The 20,111-nt window shown below is 45.4% G+C and overlaps 2 protein-coding genes across 7 annotated transcripts in view; one reads left to right on the top strand and one right to left on the bottom strand.

Moving 5' to 3' along the window:
* The window catches only part of LOC111873426 (prominin-like protein), a 136,304-nt gene extending 117,687 nt beyond the window's left edge, over positions 1–18,617 (bottom strand). For all 5 annotated transcript variants that reach the window (XM_023868145.2, XM_023868148.2, XM_023868146.2 and 2 more), the window contains exon 1: positions 18,449–18,617. The gene's annotated coding sequence lies outside the window, so the exon portion shown is untranslated. The remainder of the gene's footprint in view (positions 1–18,448) is intronic.
* A 95-nt stretch (positions 18,618–18,712) lies between these two features.
* Positions 18,713–20,111, top strand: part of LOC111873423 — a 19,425-nt gene continuing 18,026 nt past the window's right edge. For both annotated transcript variants that reach the window (XM_023868138.2, XM_023868137.2), the window contains exons 1-2: positions 18,713–19,252; positions 19,345–19,644. In XM_023868138.2, coding sequence (XP_023723906.1) covers positions 19,132–19,252; positions 19,345–19,644 — 421 coding nt within the window. In that variant the 5' untranslated portion in view covers positions 18,713–19,131. The remainder of the gene's footprint in view (positions 19,253–19,344; positions 19,645–20,111) is intronic.

The raw sequence follows: 20,111 nt of genomic DNA, 5'->3' as shown, positions 1-20,111 counted from the left end.
TTCTCTGTCAAACTGTAATATGTTTTTTTTTAAAGACGCTGATAGTGTCAAGACTATACGATTTGGAGGGTCGGTGTTCCACCCCCCTCACTCCAACATTCGAGCATCACCGTGACCGCTACATCAAATTATGGTCAGTCACAATGCACAGTTATAGCTGACCCCGGTACTGAAACCCACTGGCGTATCCTTCAATGCCACAATGAATAAGCCCTCAACTCAAACCATCCAAGCCTTTTGCGTATGAGAACTGCGTGCATCGCCGTGCAATCTGGTACAAGTTCACCTACCAAAACGCACGGCGTTACAACCCAGAAGAATGCACTCTTCGGAGTTACACCTGTAAGAACCTCAAATCCCTAATGCGCGGTTTCACAATTACGGCTGTGACCACGCGCAGTTCTCGCGAATCACTGAGATCCAATATACAAGTAGATGCTTTCGGAAAACGTAGCTGCAGTATATGAACATTTCCTGTAAGTTTAGAGGTGCCAGGATAGCTCGGTCGGTATAGCGACTAGCTACGGTCTGGATGACAGAGAAGTAGGAGTTCGAGTCCCGGTAGGGTCAAGAATTTTCTCTTCTCCACGTCGAGACCGGCTCTGGGGCCCACCCAGCGTCTTATCCAATGGGTACTGGGGGCTCATTCCCCGGGAGTAAAGCGGCCGGGGCGTGAAGCTGACCACTCACCTCCGACTAATGCCGAGGTCAAGAAAATGTGGCTCTCTACATCCACTCCCCCCACCGCCTTCATGGCGTAGTGCTTAATTAGTTAAGCACAGGGACAACTTTACCCTTTTTACCTGTAGGTGCAGAGAGGCTGCGAAGCTATTTAAATTCCTGCTGTCACCGTACAGCCTGATAGCGACTGCAACAGTGACAGGACTGGGTTAGCGCAGATCTATGAATATTTTACAGGGCTGCGATGTCACAGAGTTTGAGAACCCCTGCCCTGTGTATGCGTGGTATTCACCTTATGGCTGACGAGGCACGGAAAATTCAATTCGCAAAGGTAATTTCATGGCAGACTGGTTGAACTGCAATCACCGGGATGATGGGGGGCGGGAGGGGTCGATATTTCTAATGTAACCTCGCACTCAGATTCCAGTGCTCTCGTTTCCCGACTAGACCACACATTTAGGGCATTACAAGGAACCTACAGCCCATGGGAAAAGGTCATCACATAACACCGCGCCAGGCTTCCCTACAAATGAATGTGGATGAAACTTGGTATCCAGCTTCTACTGTAAATATAAAACGATCCATGTGTTTATTTAAGTACCACGCCATTAACACACGTAGAGGAGTGGAAGGGACCGCCTTTGTGGTCTAGTGGTCAGAGTTCCTGGCTACAGATCCAGACGTCCCGGGTTCGATTTCCGGAGCTACCAGATGTTCTGAGAAGTAGTGGGTCTGGAACGGGGTCCACCCAGCCTCGTGAGGATAACTGAGGAGGTATTTCAAAGAAACAGCACCTCCGATCTAGAAAACCGAGATTAACAGCCGTGGGGATCCGTTGCGCTCACCACGTCACACCCTCTATCGGCAAAAGTTGGCACTAACTTCGCCGACAAGCGATGGTCGGTATAGTTCGCTTGCGGATTACAGGCCACGGAATTAGTTAGAGTGGAAGGAGATCTTGATAAATTCGGTCGAGGTGAGTGGTAAGCTTCACGTCACGGCTGTTTTACCCCCTAGTAACCACTAGATAGGACACTGGATGATCTGGTCATGGTGGAGGGAGATATCCCTTGACCGGAACCAAGTTCTAACCCCCGCCCGTCCAGCCCGTAATCTGGTCGCTATACCGGCTTCTCTACATTAAGAGTCATGTACATGGAATTCATAAAAAACCTGTCAGGATACTTGTTGTCCCAGCCGAGATTTGAACCTAGCACCGACCTAATTCGAATCTAGAGCTTTTACCGCTATGCCAACCGGCTCGATGACATTCCAGTGATTCTTCAACGTTACGCTCTGCCGGCAACAGTGCCTCAACACCGGACAACGCTGTCGTGATTCCCTGCCGACGAGCCCATCCCCCGCCATGGGAGCAGTGGCCTGGCTACAAGTGACTTAATTCCTCCGCTGTTGCGACAGCTTCCCGGAACTGAACATTGCGCGAGGCAAGGTTATACGAACCAGAGAAGGGGTACCGGCGATGAACAGTCTCCAGGTTGGTTAACGACGCTCTCAGAATACAGTTTATGCATAGATAAATTGGAAAGGATCTGGAAGAAATACGTCGTGACCTAAACGCGGTACTATCCCCGCATTTGCCTTGAAGGACCGACGAAAAACCACGATAAACCTGTCACGATAGACGGTGGTCAAGCCGAGATACGAACCAGAATAGAACTTCCAGAGCGGTCAAGCGGTGGACCTGTATTCCACGGATGGCAGATCGTAATCTCGGAAGGAATATGCATATCCTGAGGTTTTCCGTGCTTTACCTCCGTCCCCCAAAGAACATACCGGGACAGTACCTTGATCATGGCCAATCGCTTCATAACATACTCTCTCCAACTGAACACTGATGTGTCATCGTACCATTCAACGTAGGAGCTTGGCAAATCGACTGCCTCATAAATAAACCGCACAAATATGGCAGAAGAGTAAGTCTACAGGACACAGCGTCTGCACTGGAACTTTCGCCATGGGTAAAACGCCGTCAGTGCAAGACTCAGCACGATCAACCACGGTTTCAGTATCTCTCAGCACTGAATGGTGAGGTGACACGTCAATGATGACTTGAAAAGGATTTGAAACGGAGATGTCGTGGCCCGATCGAGGTACTATCACAAATTTCCCCTTGAGGGAGCGAGGAAAACCACACAAACCCTCAGTCAGGATAACCGGTGTCCCGGTCGGTACTGGAGTCGACTGCCAATCAACACGAGTCTACGTCATCAATCTGTTCTCTCAACAGTGGTGAAAGGTAAATCTAACCCTGTAACATACCGTGGAGACGTCGACGCTGCCATATTGCCTAGACAGTCGGCTCACACAGATGGCGGTGAGATTGTCAGTGCCAGCCGCCCGTTACCCCAGGAAGATTCCTGGAACTCATTTCTGTTAGAGGCTAAGTCAAACCCAGGACTATAGCGCGGCTTGGAGGATTAAGTAAATTGAAAAAAAAAATCCTCATCAGGACTTGAACCCGCTACCTTCTGGTTTGTAGCACAGTACCTCAACCAACTACGCTTTTGGGTGCCCGCCACATATAGTGGTACATCAGACGTAGGAGTTACAGCGCTTCCGAGGACATATCCTAAATCGAGTCATTATAACATGGGACGTAAAGGGTTACGTCTCCTGGAGCTAACGGTTCAGATCCATTTTTCAATTTTACATCCCCTATTACGCAATAAATATGTCGCTTTTATTGTAAAACCAATAAAGAGACATCAAGTAACGGTTCTATCAAACGTTTCATTATTAGAAGTACTAAATATAAGTTAATATTTTACCATGCAGAGCTACCGGAGCATTTACAGACTTCATAGTTAAAAGGTAAAGTTGCCCCTGTGCTCAACGAATTAAGTACTACGCCATGAAGGCGTATGGGGGAGCAGATGTATAGATTCATATATTTTTTACCTCGGCACTAGCTGGAGGTGAGTGGTCAGCTTCACGCCCCTGCCGCGTTACTGTCGGGGAAAGATCCACGTTCACCCACTGGACAGGAGGTTGGGTGGACCCCAGAGGCGGTCTGGACGATTTGGATAAAATTCTTCACCCTACTGGGACTCGAACTCCGACCCCTCAGTCGTCCAGCCTGTAGTCAGTCGCTATACCGACTACGCTGAATTAATAAACAATTAATTTGACATTTCATCAAAATGCGGTATCTTCAGACAGAATCAGTCTGGTTACGAGAGACTTTCGAAGGGATTTGGCTTGGAAGAGGAAAAGGAAGAGTGGTCGTGGGGCCTTGGGCTTTTTGAATGGAATCTACATCCGGAAATCCCGAGAAGTCGGGAAGTCGTACGTCAGAGCAACTGCAGTTAGTAGTACCGTATCGAAAAGATACTTATCACAAGTACCGAGTCTACAAGACATGAAGAAATTATGAGAGAACTACAAATTCGAGAAATTAACAAACTTTATCGAACAACACGGAAGAACATGAGGACAAGCTGAACTCTTACATTTTCAACGAAGATCTTAAAATGCAACCAAAACGAAAAAGGAATTCTCGACGCCCTATGAAACGTCGGAAGGGCTATGTAATTTCTTGACCTCAGCACTAGTTGGATGTCAGCGGTCAGTTTCGCGCTGCGGCCGCTTTACCACCGAGGACAGGGCCACCGGTACCCACTGAAAAAGAGGCTGAGTGGGCCCCAGAGCCGGCCTGGACGACGTGGAGAAAAAGTTCTTCACCCTACAGGGATTCGAACTTCGACCCCTCCGTCGTTCAGCCCGTAGCCAGTCGCCATACCGTCTGCGCTACCCCGGCTCCCCTGTGCTCTTTTTAAATGATTAAGGGAGCAGGACGCAGTAATAGTATAGCCTTTGTCTGGCTCTTGCAAAGGGCGCTCAAGGCCTTGGACACAGCCCAAGCATTGATTTTCATTCCGTGTGTGAAGTTGCGATATGCACAAGACGTACACGCGAGGCTTTTGCACCTGGCCTCTATTGCGCGTGAGAAGCAAGGCAGAAGTTTCAGCGCAGTGGTTGCAACAGCATTGTGGAGGGAGGGTGACGCACTGCAACAACCAACAACCCTTATCTCAGAGAAATGGAACATTTCCATTGCGCATTCCGTCTTTAAACAGGGTAGCAGTGGGGTGGAGCGGTGGGCTGCGTAATCTGCTCGCCGCGGACGCTGTTCAATTCTCATCCCACTCTTCTTGTCTCACAATAAACGAAAGATACGTGGCATCATATGTTCAGATTGCGGTACCCTCGCTCACGGCTCCGCGTGGCTTATCTCCCGGCTAGCCGCTCTCAGTATCTCAGGTTGGCAAGACTGGTGACTAAATTTTGAAGGACGTGGAAGGAAGCACACGTGGCCTAACTGTGGTGCTACCCTGGGATTTTCCTGAAGGGAATGAGAACAAATATGTAAACCTCAGTCAGGGTAGCTGAGATTCGAACGGGGAACATTTAGAACACAAGTCTAGAACGTTACGCTATATGAACGTGCTCGGTCCGTGTATTTATGGAGGTGTATAGGACACATCCCATGTTAGATGGGTCTCTTGTCACCGCGGCTCGGCGCGTCCTCAGGTTGCGGATGATGGAGACGGCCTCCGGATATAGAGGGTAGCTGCCGACAAGGGATTGTCCTCCAGCTTTGGGGTTGGGTGTAGGGCTTACAACTCCTCATCGTAAAAAAATAAGCTAGTTACGAAATGTCACAAAGGGTCTCGGACCTGGACGGATAATCTGGATAAAAGACCTACGCTAAAAAAAGTGGACATGAAATTTCGTATATAGAATGTAGGAAGTCTGTATGGGGCAGATTCGATCATGACAGTTATCTTGGAGGGATAGGATGTGGTGGTATGGACACGATTGATCTGGCTCTCGATAGGGACCGCTGGAGGTTCCTTGTGAACGCGGTAATGAACCTTCAGGTTCCATTGGAAAATCTTAAGTAGCTGCACAATTGTCGGTTTTTCGAAAAGGGTTCAGCTCCACGGAGTTAGTTATAGGATATGTCACTTCAGAGGAACCTTCACGACCGAGAATGCAGGCCGGCCATAGGGGAAGATGGGACCTAGATATACGCGGAAGAGGGAGAGGAGTCACACTCCCCCTTCCCTTGCATCTGAGTGCCACCCCCCACGAGAGCTCGTGAAACTCACGAACTTAAAGGGCTGAGGTTTCCACGTCAGGGATCGCAAATTAAACAAGCTACGAGGGAGTCAGTAAATAGGTCACAAATGGAAGTGAAACAGCTGGAATAGATGTAATAGGTTTTCTAAGTGTATCACTAGGAAGCAGCATAGTCCAGCTTCATGACAGTCTAGGTAGCAGACGCTCATGCGCATGTTCAGACGCTGGTTTCAGCAGTCAAGATGACGGTGCTTGAGGAATGTAACACCCAAGATCCGCGTTCTGTTGTGCGTTTTCTGTGGGCAAAAGGACTCAACGAAAAGGATATTCATAAAGAAATGATTCCTGTTTATGGTAAACTGTTTGTCGCGTAAAGCGATTCACAACTGGGTCGAGAAATTCTCTCAAGGACGTTCGAAAGTTGCAGATGATGCCCGGCCAGGTGAGGAAGTGGTTCAGACAACAGTCAAAAGACTTCTATACTGCAGGTTTCGACGCAAGGGTACAGCGCCGGATCAAGTGTATCTGTGTTGGTGGAGGACTTGTCGAGAAATAAATGCTCTTCCCAGGTCAGAATATCACATGTTTTACGTTCTATATCCATTTGTAACCTATTTACTGACTCTCCCTCATATATGAAACCTATGCTCCGCGTCGGTGTCTTCAAGAGCAAGGCGCCATCCTGGATCGGCTACAGCCATGCTTCGTCCAAGGTTACAACGCACACCCAAAACATACGTCCTCCTCTTCCGGCAGCAACTGCAGCTGCTGACCGGAAGTGGGCTCGCCAGTTCCGATAACGGTCGGTCGGCCTTTCCAAATCAGCCGGGACATCCCAATTATAAGATCTTTAATATCATGCGTCACCTTCAGATGTTTCCGCCACAAAAGGGCCTCTGGACGGCCGATAACTGCGTGTGTGGCTTTTTGCATTTCCTCGGGGATTCACCCCTTCATACATTCTCGACGCTAACCTCACGAAGCTAACAGTTGAGGAGTTGTCTTCTTGGATATAATGCCCTGTAGTTCCTGAAAAGTCATCCGACATTTCGGAGGAACTTGTCGGCTCCATCTTCAGCGTCGAAGAATAAGCCACGCAAGAAACCAGCATGAAGCATGTAGCAAGCAGAGTAGACATGTTTGTCCGAAACGTCGGTTGTCTTCCAACGGACTACACTGCGTTATATCCCAGATGATATAACTCATGACCACCGCCGCGAAAGCAGCAAATCTTACAAGCTAACAGATATTCAGCTATTCAACAATTTCACGGTATTATATGGAACTGAAACGTTCATTGTCGTCTGAACCACACGAATCCAGTTCACTCACTCCAATTCTATTTCTTTAACATCCATTTTAACATTATCTTCCCATTCAAAGCCTATGTCTTCCAAAGTTATCTCTTTCTTATGGGTTTCTTCCCAAAACTTTTTATGCAATTCCTTTGTCCCACATGTACCTTTTCTGTTGAACGGATCCCAGAACCAGTCCTGATACAATGGCAAGCACAAATATGAGTATATTTGCCCCTAAGGGAACGGAATCCCAACCTGCAGCACGTAACCAGGAACTACACTTGACTCACGTCGGGTCACGTGGGATTTGCGGTACATAAAGTGCCACCGGAGCTGGCTTTCTCGGAACACTTCTATTTTCCCTGCCTGTCCTCATTTCATAAACAGCTTAACGTTCACGAAACATCCTCTCACTGACGCTAGACAGTCTCGATACTGCCGAAGATACGCATATCCAAACATTTACACCATTCGATACCGCAGATACACGTAACAAACAGGCTGTCGAAACTCCCACATTTTCTCTAGACACTCGGCTCCCAGATGGCAGTGAGGTTGTCAGTGTTACGCGCCGGCAGCCCTTTACCTCAATGAAGATTCCTGGTACTCATTTCTGTTAGAGGCTGAGTCAACCCCAGGGCCATAGTGCGGCTGGAAGGATTAGGTTAATTAAAAATCCAATGATCTCATCGGGAATCAAATCCCTGCTTGTAGCAGATACAGTCCGAAACACATCTTGAGGGTACGTCGAACCGTGTGTCCCACGGTATCTTCAGTACGGTGATTTGGGTTCAGATTGCGAGTTGAAAATAGAACCTACTAACTTTCCTCCAGCATCAGAGATGTTTCATGCACGGTTTAGTACCCTCTCTATATCTGTCCCTCGGAGTCTCAAAACGGCCAGCACTCCTGGCTGCTGACAGCACCAACATGCGTCTGAAGCCTTTCCCACCTGTGGCTTGCTACCCGAGCCGATGTATTATTCAACAGGAACTCTGCCCCCCCCCCCAACAGGTGTTCTCGACCAGACGGTGCAAGAAAACCTGTTCCTGTACATATTATGGACTGACAAGGCTTGCATCACTCAGACAGCTCTTATATGGGTGTCTTAACTGCCAAAGTCTCTGAAAACTCAAGGCGAAAGTCCATGCAGAACGCAGAAACTGAGGTTCTTGCAGCGGCAGTTACTTATATCTTCTGTGATTTCCTCCATGCAGAAGTTCCACATTCATATTTCAGAAAAGTAACGTGATGGTATAGTCGCTGGCTTCCCACCACGGCGGCCCGGGTTTGATCCCGGGGTCTGGTCAAGTGGGATTTGTGGTGGACAAAGTGGCGCTGGGGCAGGTTTTCTCCGAGTACTTCGGTTCCCTTGCCAATCTTCATTCTACCAATTGTTCCACAATCACCCTCGCGTATCATCTGGGGCTGGTACAATCGGCCGGAAGTGGCCGCAGTACAAGGGACTTAGTCCCACCTCACTAGCAATAAAAAAAAAAGAACGTGATGGTACTTCTATGTGTGGGTTACAAAGAGCAAACTCTCTTCAGGCGCCATGCGATTAGAGCTCCGATAAGTGGAAGTACCTCATATATGTTGCACAGTTAGATTGCGTATCGAAGGAAGGTTATATGAACTGTTTCAGATAACATCACTGTGAAGGGGCAATAACTAGATGAGTCACTAACATCACCCGGGCACTCACAATGGCACTTCTCCCAGTGCAAGCCCAACACCTCAGATAACATTGCTGCCTTCAAACGTCGCTTTCCATTTCACTAAGAATTATAAAGAGGGGCTATGCTACAAGCCGGAAGGTCGCGGGTTCAAGTCCCGAAGAGATCATTGGATTTTTTCAATTGACCTAATCCTTCCAGCCGCACTATGTCCCTGGGGTTCACTCAGCCTCTAACAGAAATGAGTACCAGGAATTAATTAAATAATTTTCCTGGGGAGTAAACCGCGGCCGGCGCGTAAGGCTGACAATCTTACCGCCATCTTTGAGCCGACTGTCTAGATATGGGACCCTCAACGTCTCACAACCCCATGGGCCTTCACGGCCTGGTACAGGGATAGCTTTACTTTACAGACCACAGCAGGGCCAGCATTCAATGATTACTGCTCCACTGTTTCTCTCTGTCCTTATGACAGTCTGCAGTGACTTTTGGCAAGCTTTGAGAACTCTGAGGGATGTGCCAGTTATCTCCGTCTGAACGGACTGAACGGACATTCATATTCGGCACTATTACTAAAATGTGTCGACACATCCAAATTTTCGTTAAAATCGTACAAAAATAATTAGAGACACTTCACGCGAAGACCTACGCGAGTTTCTGGGCGCACCTCAAGCGTAACTCGCTAAATATTTCTCGGACCGAAAAAAAAATGTTTCGAACAAAAGTTGTACAGACAAATGAAATGTTAACCGTCAGTCTTACGGTTTACGAGAACTGTATACTGTCATCTCATGGCTGCAGGATCGTTCAACTGATCTTCAGAACTCTCGTGGTGTTTTGCGCTACTTATAAGACATAAGACTCTTATGTTCAAAAACTGATGCCGTGTATCCCGGTATATATTAACCGACGTTTCGGAGAAACGTACTACCTCCCTCTTCAGGACCGAAAAGTAAATAAATAAAAAATCAGCAAATCACTTGACAATGAATCACCCGGACAATGTTGGAATCTAGCCACTCTAATTATCTTCTGACGTCTGGATTAACAATTCTGGCTAGCACTTACCGAACAGATGATCAAAGGCATCTAAAAAAATATTTCACTTGAATTTGACATTTAAAAAAAAGTTATTTTTCTCGCCGCCTCAAGCAAACCCCCCCCCCCGGGGGGGGGGGCATGCGGTAGCGCAGTTGGTTGAGGCACTATGCTACAATCCAGAAAGTCGCGGCTTCGAGTCCCGATGAGGTGATTTCTTTTTCAGTTGACCTAATCCTTCCAGCCGCACTATGGCCCTGGGGTCGACTAAGCCTCCAACAGAAATGAGTACCAGGAATCTTCCTAGGGGTAAAGGGCGGCCGGCGTGTAAGGCTGACAGCCTCAACGCCAGCTGTGAGCCGACTGTCTAGAAACTATGGGAGCTTCGATGTCTCACAACCCCATGAGCCTTCACGGCCGGTTATAGGGATAGCTTTATCTTCACTTTTTCATGTCCCTCCCTCCCTGTTTGGGAACCTCTAATATCTTTCACAGCTACATAATCTCAGCGACTGATGCGCGTCGCTAAACCTTATCAGAATGCACAGTGGCCCTGGCGACGTCCAGGAACTGGGTTACGGTCTGCGGGGTGTGTATGGGTTATAACCGGGCCTTAGTTACAGTGCGTCACCCTCCCCTAATGCAACTGCAACCACTGCCACGCTAGTTCTTGCCTATTTCTCACTGAAGACGTCAGACCCCCCCNAAAAAAAAAGAAGACGGCGTTTACAACAAACTGAATCCATCTGACGCCGCGAGCTGTGACGCAGAATAAATGGTCGCCATTTTGCTAACTTACCGAGTCACGTGACGCTGTATGGGTAGCCAATTGCAATCAACATTCCTAATTGCAGCTTTATCGCAGCTGGGTTAGCTGAACATGCAATGTATGATGCTCAAACCAGAGTAATCCACTATGATTCATCACATCAAATGCGAAACCACGGCTCATCAAACTGTGCGTCGCGACCCCCAGGGAGGTCGCCACTTCCTCGCGAATTATTTACGTAAATTGTAGTTATATCTAAGCACATTTTAGCAGTAATATTTAATTAAGATGCCTTCTGTAAACGTAGTTGCAGCCGGCGAAACAGATTGCACATTATTCTATGACTCCGATCGCCTCTGTGGTCTAGTGGTCAGAGTTCATGGCTACAGTTCCAGAGGTCCGGCTTCGATTCCCGGCGTTATCAGATTATCTGAGAAGTAGTGGGTCTGGAACGGGGTCCACTCAGCCTCGTGAGGATAATTGAGGAGCTATTTCAAGGATATAGCGGCTCCAGTCTATAAAACCGAAATTAACAGCCTTAGGGATTCGTTGCGCTGACCACGTGACACCCTCTATCCGCTAAAGTTGGGTACTAACTTCGCCAAAAAGCGGCGGTCGCTCGGTCGGTATAGTTCGCTTGCGGACTAAAACAGTGGAGTTGTTTTTCTAACTCCGGAGGAATATTTACGGTACGTGTGGAAAAGTTATGAAGCATCTACGTCCCTCCTGTCATCGTACACGACTGTTCCGTATTGTTTTCGGGGGTCGCGGTATGACAAAGTTTGAGAACCCCTACAATAAACATTTTCGAGACTAGATCATTTTCTCCAAAACAAGCAGAAGTACCCGATCTTTGCCCAGGATATGGTTAGTCTCCTTGTCAAGATCACATTATTATGTGACGTGTACAACCGTTGCTATGCAATGACCGCGAGATGAGCGGATATACCAGACCCGTTTCTGGGCAACGGCTCAGTAAACACGTTCCCGAGGAAATGAATAATGCAGCAGTTGGGCTGTAACAATTGAAATGGGGTGCTTCTACGGCGGTCCGTGCCAAGAGCTTATAAGCAAGGGGAAAATGGACACTCAGTTCCGTGGGAGAGGCCGTGAGGAGAGGACTTGAGTGCGTGAAGCTGAAGAATATCCACTGTTAAAGCCGTTTCCAGGGAACGACTGGTGAAGACACAGGAGACTGGAAGAGGCTTAGCGGGTGCTGTGGTGATTTGTAAATTGTAGAGATTACCGGTGACGCTGTAATTGTTTGTGGTTCCGAGTCGTGTGTATTAGTGGTCAATAAAATCGCCAATCCAAACCAGGACTACAGTCACACACATACATGTGACAATATAACAGCTAAAACTATAAGGCACGAATAACACAAATGATGTTTACTCGTGTAATAAAATAATTCCACTCACACCCAAACTCTTCCGCGATACTTAGACATATCGCTTTAAAGGCCGTAGCTACCGTACATACTGGTAAAAGTGCGGGGTAAATTCTGTGCTCTCATCACGAAGGCTCTCATGTGGCCATCTCCTCTTACATTCCGGAACCAAAGTCAAGGTCACATTGCGACTGACGATCAGTCAGCAGTAAGTCTTGGTATCGAGCACCCTCCTGGGGCTCATGACCAGATATTTATTACTCCTCGACTGTTACGGTCTTGTTTCTGTGGGGCGCTCTCTCTGACGAGAAGATGGGTCTGTCTTTTGCATATGCTGCTGGCCCTTGCCAGCGCAGTATCTCTCGGGTCCTTGGGACTTACGACCATATTTTACTGTCTCACATTTGAGACTTCCCTTTTCGTCGCCTCCTACGACTCGCAGGGTCACGGTGGAGGTATTCGTCCCCGCCTCCATGCGGGCTTCATCTCCTGCCCAATAAAGCTCTCCACTGTGAAGTTTTCTACAGCCTCATATTATTCTACATATTCCCCTCAGTGTGACAGAGACGGCTGACGAAAATTCCCAGACAAAGACAAGATTAGAACCTGCGGACTGACACACATGTTAAGCAACCTTCGCTGGTAGTAATTANCTTTTTTCTTTTTTTTTTTTTTTTTTTTTTTTTAAATCTGAGGTCCTGAAAGAGGTGATGATTCATATTATCTTCTATGTAGTTTTGCAGGTCGGTTCCTATGTTTCGAAGGAATATACTGCCTTCACCTTTCCCTACCCCGACGATGGAGCTAATACGTTCTTCCGAAACACTGGTCTCCACCCCACAGACTACAGTGTCACAAGAAGAATCACAATATGAATTTCCCATTTGTACTTATACCCTGAACTACGAGGGTCAGTAAGTAAGTCACAAATGGAAGTAAAACAGCTGCAAAGGACGCAATAGGTTTTCTATATGTATCGCTAGGTAGCAGCACAGTCCAGCTTCACGACAGTCTAGGTAGCAGAAGCGCATGCAAATGTTCAGAGGCTGGTTTCAGTAGTCAAAATGGTGGTCGTACTTGAGTGTATTACCGAAGAGCAGCGTTCTGTTGTGTTTCTTGTGGGCTAAAGGACTCAATGCATAGGATATTCATAAAGAAATGTTTCGTGTTTACGGTGCGAAGTTTTTGTCGCGTAAAGCGGTTCACAGCTGGGTGGCAAACGTTTCGGTGATGACGAAGAGGTTGAAAGGGAGCTGCAGGAGTGGCTAAGACAACAGTAAAAAAGACTCTTATACTCCGGGTTTCGACGCAGCAGCGTTCAGCAAATGAACGTTTAAACGCGAAGCTATCCGCTCGTTCCAGCGCTGTCTTGAGACGTGTACATGGCAGACAGACTGGCAGTTTTCCCTAACTGCCGGACGGGGAGACAACGCAACTAATTGTGTCACATCCCCTTCATTCAGCCTTCCCGGATACACCCTCCCCCCCCACCCCCCCCCCAGGGGGCCGCTTGCCGAATGCACAGCGCGCCAACATTAAACGAGCAACACATTACAAATTCACTGAATTCAGCTCATCTTCAGAGGCCTCATGAGCGAACGAATGAGGCGAACGAATAGAGACGCGTTGGAAATCTACCTCCATTGACCTAATCTTCCTATCCATAAATCCGTGGTTTTCCAAGAAGAGGATTTAATTATAAATTTCATTCAATGTTAGTTTTATTTGAAACAAGTAGAAATGCCCGTCCTTCGCCCGGGATATGTTGCCTGTACACGGTCTGTACTTGATATGCAACAGTGCAAGGAATGTACAGAAATCCTCTGCTTCGTTAACGATTCAAAACCAGTTGGTCTGTGTGGTATTTCCCTTTCCAACCAAATTAACATCTCTGGCTAGCAAAAGGCCGGAATCCCCAAGCCGCGTATCACAACAGAGTCCAGGGTCCACTTCATCAAATGGAGGTCGTTGAAGTCAGCTATCTTGCTCGAGCTCTTGTCTGCGCAGTGCACAACACGGGCACTTGTATATCGACGCTGATAACTGCACAGAAATTAGGCCGAGGGCAAACCAAGGAAACTGACAACCGCAACCGAAATTTCCGAGAAATGTCTCCGATTTGAAGCAGGCAACTAGTTTCCAGATTATCAGGCCCTACTGAGGAAACTCATGTTTCATTAGTTGTCCACATCATCTTAAGTGTGTACGTTCGTCCGACGTAATGCATGATTGTATTTTTTATAGTTTCATGCACTCACCTTCAATGGAAGATAATAATACTGATCCTGTCATAATATGGAGGTGGTTGAGACCAGTTGAGACGGCGTGAGAAGAAAGGACGACGACCATAAGGGAAATACTGGGATGTTAATTAATTTGCTTTAATTAAAGTCAATTTATTTTAATCAGGAAATATCGCGTTCACAAGCGATACGAAATTGTGACATACAGTACAACAATTTTAGCAAGCTAGAAGACACCTGATGATGACCGTATAAAGCCGATACATGTAATGCGCAAGAATGGTGACTACATATTAATTAGTTGTATTTAAGACGGAAATATATGTGAAATAAATTATATATTAATGCAACAGGATGCTTAAATACAATATTAGGAAAAGATAACATTGGTTGCAGCCGTTATTCTGTGACAATTTAAACCGAAGTGCTTATATTGTTTCGAAAGGACTTATCCTTCACCCAGACTCCTTCGTCTCATGTGAAATTCTTTCCCAAGCCAAATCTATTTTGTCCCGCTTAGCAGTCTGTGTGGCGTTTGTCATATATACCAGGCTTTCGCTCAATTATCTGCACAAAATCATCATCAAAAACAAAATTAGTGGCTTCGTCAACCTTTCGTGCCACCTTAACAAACAAATGAATCACTGAAGCACGTTACAGGACAACCGATACTAGGAAACCACGCGGCAACGCAATTGTGAGAAAACTGGCATGCTCCGTTGCCTGAAAATTGAGTTTCTTAGTCTTTCCGCGAGTTGTGTTGCCGTTTCCTCAATTTCCGCTGCTTCATCCACTAACATGTGTTCAACTCAGGCTCATAACAGTTCTCGGAAATCGCGGTTGCGTTGCGGTTGCCAGATTCCTTGGTATGCCCTCGGCCTTAGAAACACAAGACAGCCGATACGCCACAACTGTATTTCCAAACGAGGTACAGTGGCCGCTGTATGTACCAGCTGCTTTAACACGAAACGAAAGTCACTGCATTTTCCCCAACAGGATTTATTTACGCAGTCTTATTCTCACAATAAACAGTGATTATTTCCATAAACAGCTTTAACCGACTGATCCAGAAGCAATGTTTCTTGTGAGGCAAAAACCAGTTCTTTATTATTATTATTTAGATGCACGTGGATCAACAAATCCGTTCCTTTAACAGCCAGGCTAATTAGCAGTGCTCAGGCTCTGAGTTCCATGTTCGAACCTTAGGTAAACAGGTCGTCAATCTGATATATCCCCTCCTTAATTCCCTGTTTCGTACCTCAAAAGGTCAATGCAGTTAGAATACACTGAAGTACCGCTGAGCAGCAAGCTGTACGTCGCGCCCAGCAGGGATGCCGGTACGTGATCCTGCAGGCGCAGGCGACAGCTCAATGCTGTAACCATAGAACGTACTTGTATGTCATTAAGATAATTATGTACGTCATTCCACATGTCTGACCAATGACGCCAGCATACCCAGCAACATTTTGGAAACCGTCCACAGGATGTGTACCACACCGCAAGGCAGGTGTGTGCAGCAAGTGAGGAACTAGTGAAGCCAATAGAGACCGCAAACAAAACTGGTTCTGTCTTCTGGGCTATAATGCCGTGTACTCCGCTTAATGTCAACCGACGTTTCGGAGGAATATGTTGCCTCCATCTTCAGGGTCAAAGAATGAGCCGAATACGAATAGATGGCAAGCAGGGCCCCATTATCTTAGCCTAGCTTAGTCATTTTGCGACGTCAGTATCTGGAGTATACAGCATCGAACAGTACGGCTGCGCCATAGCTCAAGCGGTTAGTCCCTGGCTTCCCACCGCGGCGGCTCGGGTTCGATCCCGGGTCTGGTCAAGTGGGATTTGTAGTGGACAAAGTGGCAGTGAGGCAGGTTTTCTCCGAGTATTTCGGTTTCCCCTGTCAACTGCTCCACAATCACCCTCGCCTATTATCTGGGGCTGGTACAATAGGCCAGAAGTGGTCGCAGTACAAGGGACTTAGTCTCACCCCACTAGCAATAAAAAAAATCGAACAGTAGGCTGAATGATGAACTGGAAAGGATTCTGAAGGATGTACTATCCCGGAATCTTCCTGGCGGGGCTGAGAAAGACCATGAAAAATCCCAGTCAAAATTATTAGTAACCCGACCGAGATTCGAAACGGACACCTGCCAAAGAAAAGTCAACATGTTACAACTTCAGTAAGCTTTTCCGGCGATTTCAAACAAAGCAACAATGTTCTAATGTCGGATTCTATTCCAGAATCTTCCTGGAGAAACCGAGGGAAGTCTTGAAACCCTCCATGGTTCCATGGATAAAATTAGAGCGCGTGAAGGTTGGTACCGAACTGCCGTACCATCTATGGTGATTCATGTCTTCACGATTCAAACCAACAACCACATCACAACAGAGAACAAGGTAAATAGGCACATATGGTATTACATGAAATCGGGGCTAGGAGAGAAGTTTTTCGCACACGAATAAACCGCAGTACAACAATTCAACCAAGATACGAACCGGGTACAATTTAAAACTAATGTAGATGGTTCATCGCTGAAATAGTTATCTTCAAACGCGTAAGAAAACACATATGAATGGGCACCCTGGCAGGACCAATCACAACCAAAGAAAAATATAAGCGGTCAATCGCTTGCCCTGGACGATTTTTAGGATTCAAAATTGGTGCGCAAGCTGTTACATACAGAGTCTGGTACAAGATTTGCAATCAATCACTTTTTCACTGGTTTACAGTGATTCACATCAAGAGTCTTGTCGTTGTAAGTTTTGTGTTTAAAACCATCACTCAAAAAATCGACTCCACAGGCATAATAAGTAAAGTAAAGTGAGTACAAATTCTGTAAAGTACAGAGTGAGCACAAAAGATCTTTACAATTTGGGGCATTCAGTATGAAACAATAAAGCAATACAATACATCCAAACTTTCAGGCATTAGATTACAACTGTCAAAGCTCTGAACTGAAGTGTGACCATAAAGTTGCAACAATTTTCCACTAGAGGTACCACAATCAGGAAAATGGTGACATCTAATTTCATACTGATCAATCTTTGACATTCTTCTGTGGTTCTTCTTCTAATGAAGTAAGACACAACGGTATTAAAACTCGATAAAATCAGTTTTGCTGTGAAATGTAACAAAATGACCCAAGGATTTCAAAAGATTCAAGGCCTTAACAATATATATCACTGAATACAATAATACCCAACCATTTTATGAAATGATGTGAAAGCACGCAGGGTTTGTTACATACCGTGATGAAAACAACCAGCTTCTGTGTAGAAGAAGTGAAAACCACAGACATCATGCAGGATTTGTTACATACTATGAAGAAAATAACCAGCTTCTGTGTAGAGGAAGTGAAAACCACTGACATTTCAGAGGAACATGCTGCCTCTATCAAAAAGGGTAAGACAAGCAAGAGCTGCTCCCTTCTTGCTGGTTGCTTGTTTGGCTTGCTTTTTCAATCTGATGATGGAGGCAAGATGTTCCCCCAAACTATCTATGAACTATTACATGGTACCACATCCCAGAAGACAGTAATGATCACAGTAGTGCCATGAGAATCTCATATCCAAAACAATTATGCAATAATCACTACCACACAAACATGCATATGAAATACTTAGGAGACTTAATGTCACTTCACTACAGCAGAGAATCCAATATTCTACATCATGAGACAGTTAAATGTATAAATGTTGTAAAGTCCAGTAATTTAAAATATGTAATGTGTTAATGCAATGAAAGCGAAAAGGCATAACTGTTAACTGTCAGTCTAACACTGTCGCTCACAAATTCACTGCACAACCACAAGCTGTTCATTACTAACCCTTCAGACACAATGGTCCCTAATGGTAATTCATTATATTTGTACAAATTAACACTACAGTTTCCAGTAATGACCCTTGGTTACGGAAAATTACTGTAACTACAGAAGACATTATTCACTCTCCTCTGTAACTGACCAGACTGAGTTTCTTGGGCATCAGTATGTTTTTTCTTTGCAAGTTCTCATTTTATCGTTACATGCACAATTGACAGTTATTAATATTAACTGGGGTAGGCCTTGTGTGAGGTTCAATACAGCCCTTTAATAGGAAAAAAACATTCAGTCAGATATTCTGTTTCATTTGAAAGAGTACTGTTAGTACCTGAAATTCTAAAAGCAACTCTTGTAACTACTGAAATATTTCTGCATTGTACAAGATGCCTTATATTCTGGCTCTTTACACTTAATAACTACAATCAAACTTACCTAATATTCATTGACGTAAAAATATAAACATCTGAACTTCATGTTACTGTTTCGACTTTAAAATCACTTAAACCTTATGTTCCTCCTTTTGAATACTTAAAATGACAAAGAACTATTACCATTTTTGCACCATTTTAAAACTTCGTTACGAACATACGCTCTAGATGGCAGTACGTTCCAAGACTGTCACATACTCACATGGGTACCACAATATAAAATATCCCTCCTCTACCCTCAGTAGCGCTGAGCACTGTGTTATCGACCCCTTGAACCAAAATGGACGTGAATTACTTCAACGTTATCAAAGAATGAAGACTGCCATGATAGAAATGAACCGAGACCTTGTTCTTATCTTGTTATGTTAAAATATAACAGCAAAGCTAGCTAGATGAAGTATTGGCCTTTACTATAATTATTCTGTAATTTACGCTGCATTAGAATTCACAGTTCAAGTCCAGTTACGACGACTTGCGACTTTGACCCTATAACCATACATAACCACAAAGAAACAGCTGTACATAAGTCATCTGTGGTATGTAATTGGCAGTCAGGAGCATAGGAACAAGGTCACATGTAAACATAGATTAAGTAAATCTTGGCAAACGTAATAGGAAAAATAGAGAGGAGGGAGAGGAGTGTCAGGCATCAAATAATGCTCGTTGTGCAATAACAGCGGTTGTATCATGGCAGATTCTCCCGAACAAAATAAACTTGAACGTGTTTTGCATCGTTTCCTGGATCCCAACTACAAAAGCAGTGGCAATGATGATATTTATATGGAAAAGCTGTTAACCCACTTGTCAGGTAATGACGATAATTGTAAACAGTACTAAGTGTTCTTGTTTATGTCCATGTGATTATTGACACTGTTAATTAACCTTTTATTTCTATTTCAGGAAACAGCAGTCATCTGATAGATCTCCCAGTATGCAAGGAATGGATACAGAAAATAGCAGAAATGTGGAAGGAAAAAACCCCAGAACCGTCTTTGGCATCCTTTGCATTACATTTCATGGGGTTGGTTGTTAGTGATTGGAAGAGATTTGAATTACTACAGGTTACTGATGTCGTTGGGCAAGTGAGCAAGCTGCTCAAGCATCAAAACTGTGATAGTTCATCAGTGAAACGGGCCTATGTCAGAATGCTTTCTGGCTTACTGAAACACGATTCGGGTTGTAAGTGGATTGTTCAGACAGGTAAGACATGGAGACTGCTGTCTTTTAAGATGTGGTGCTAATGTTGTGGAGGAACCTCCTGCATGAATCTAGGGTAAAGAAGTAAGCCATGTGGAGAAAACATCTAGTGTTACAGAGAAGAAGAAAGGACAAAAGCTATTGCTAAGAGCAAATTAATGGGATCCTGTGGCCCTACAAAGGGCCACACTTTTAGATGAGAACATTCTAAGTATTGGGTAAACCTTCACAACCATTTAAATCACAGTGGCTACTATAGACACCACATGCTTTAACTTAAGAACTATGCATTTTGCTCACACATTTCTGTTTTCTTGCATGATTCTCATAAACAGCAATTACTTCCCTAAACTAAATAACCTGTTAGACTTTTTAACGGGACATGCTGCTTTCTTTGAAGTAGGAACTAAATCTTAAATATTATTTAAGTAGTGAAGAGTATGGCCTCTTTGCTTAATGAGGGGGGGGGG

This window comes from Cryptotermes secundus, unplaced genomic scaffold, assembly GCF_002891405.2.
Source record: "Cryptotermes secundus unplaced genomic scaffold, Csec_1.0 scaffold276, whole genome shotgun sequence".
Classification (NCBI taxonomy): Eukaryota; Metazoa; Arthropoda; class Insecta; order Blattodea; family Kalotermitidae; genus Cryptotermes; species Cryptotermes secundus.
The sequence above is the reverse complement of the archived record's forward strand: the minus strand, read 5'-3'. Positions and strand labels throughout refer to the sequence as shown.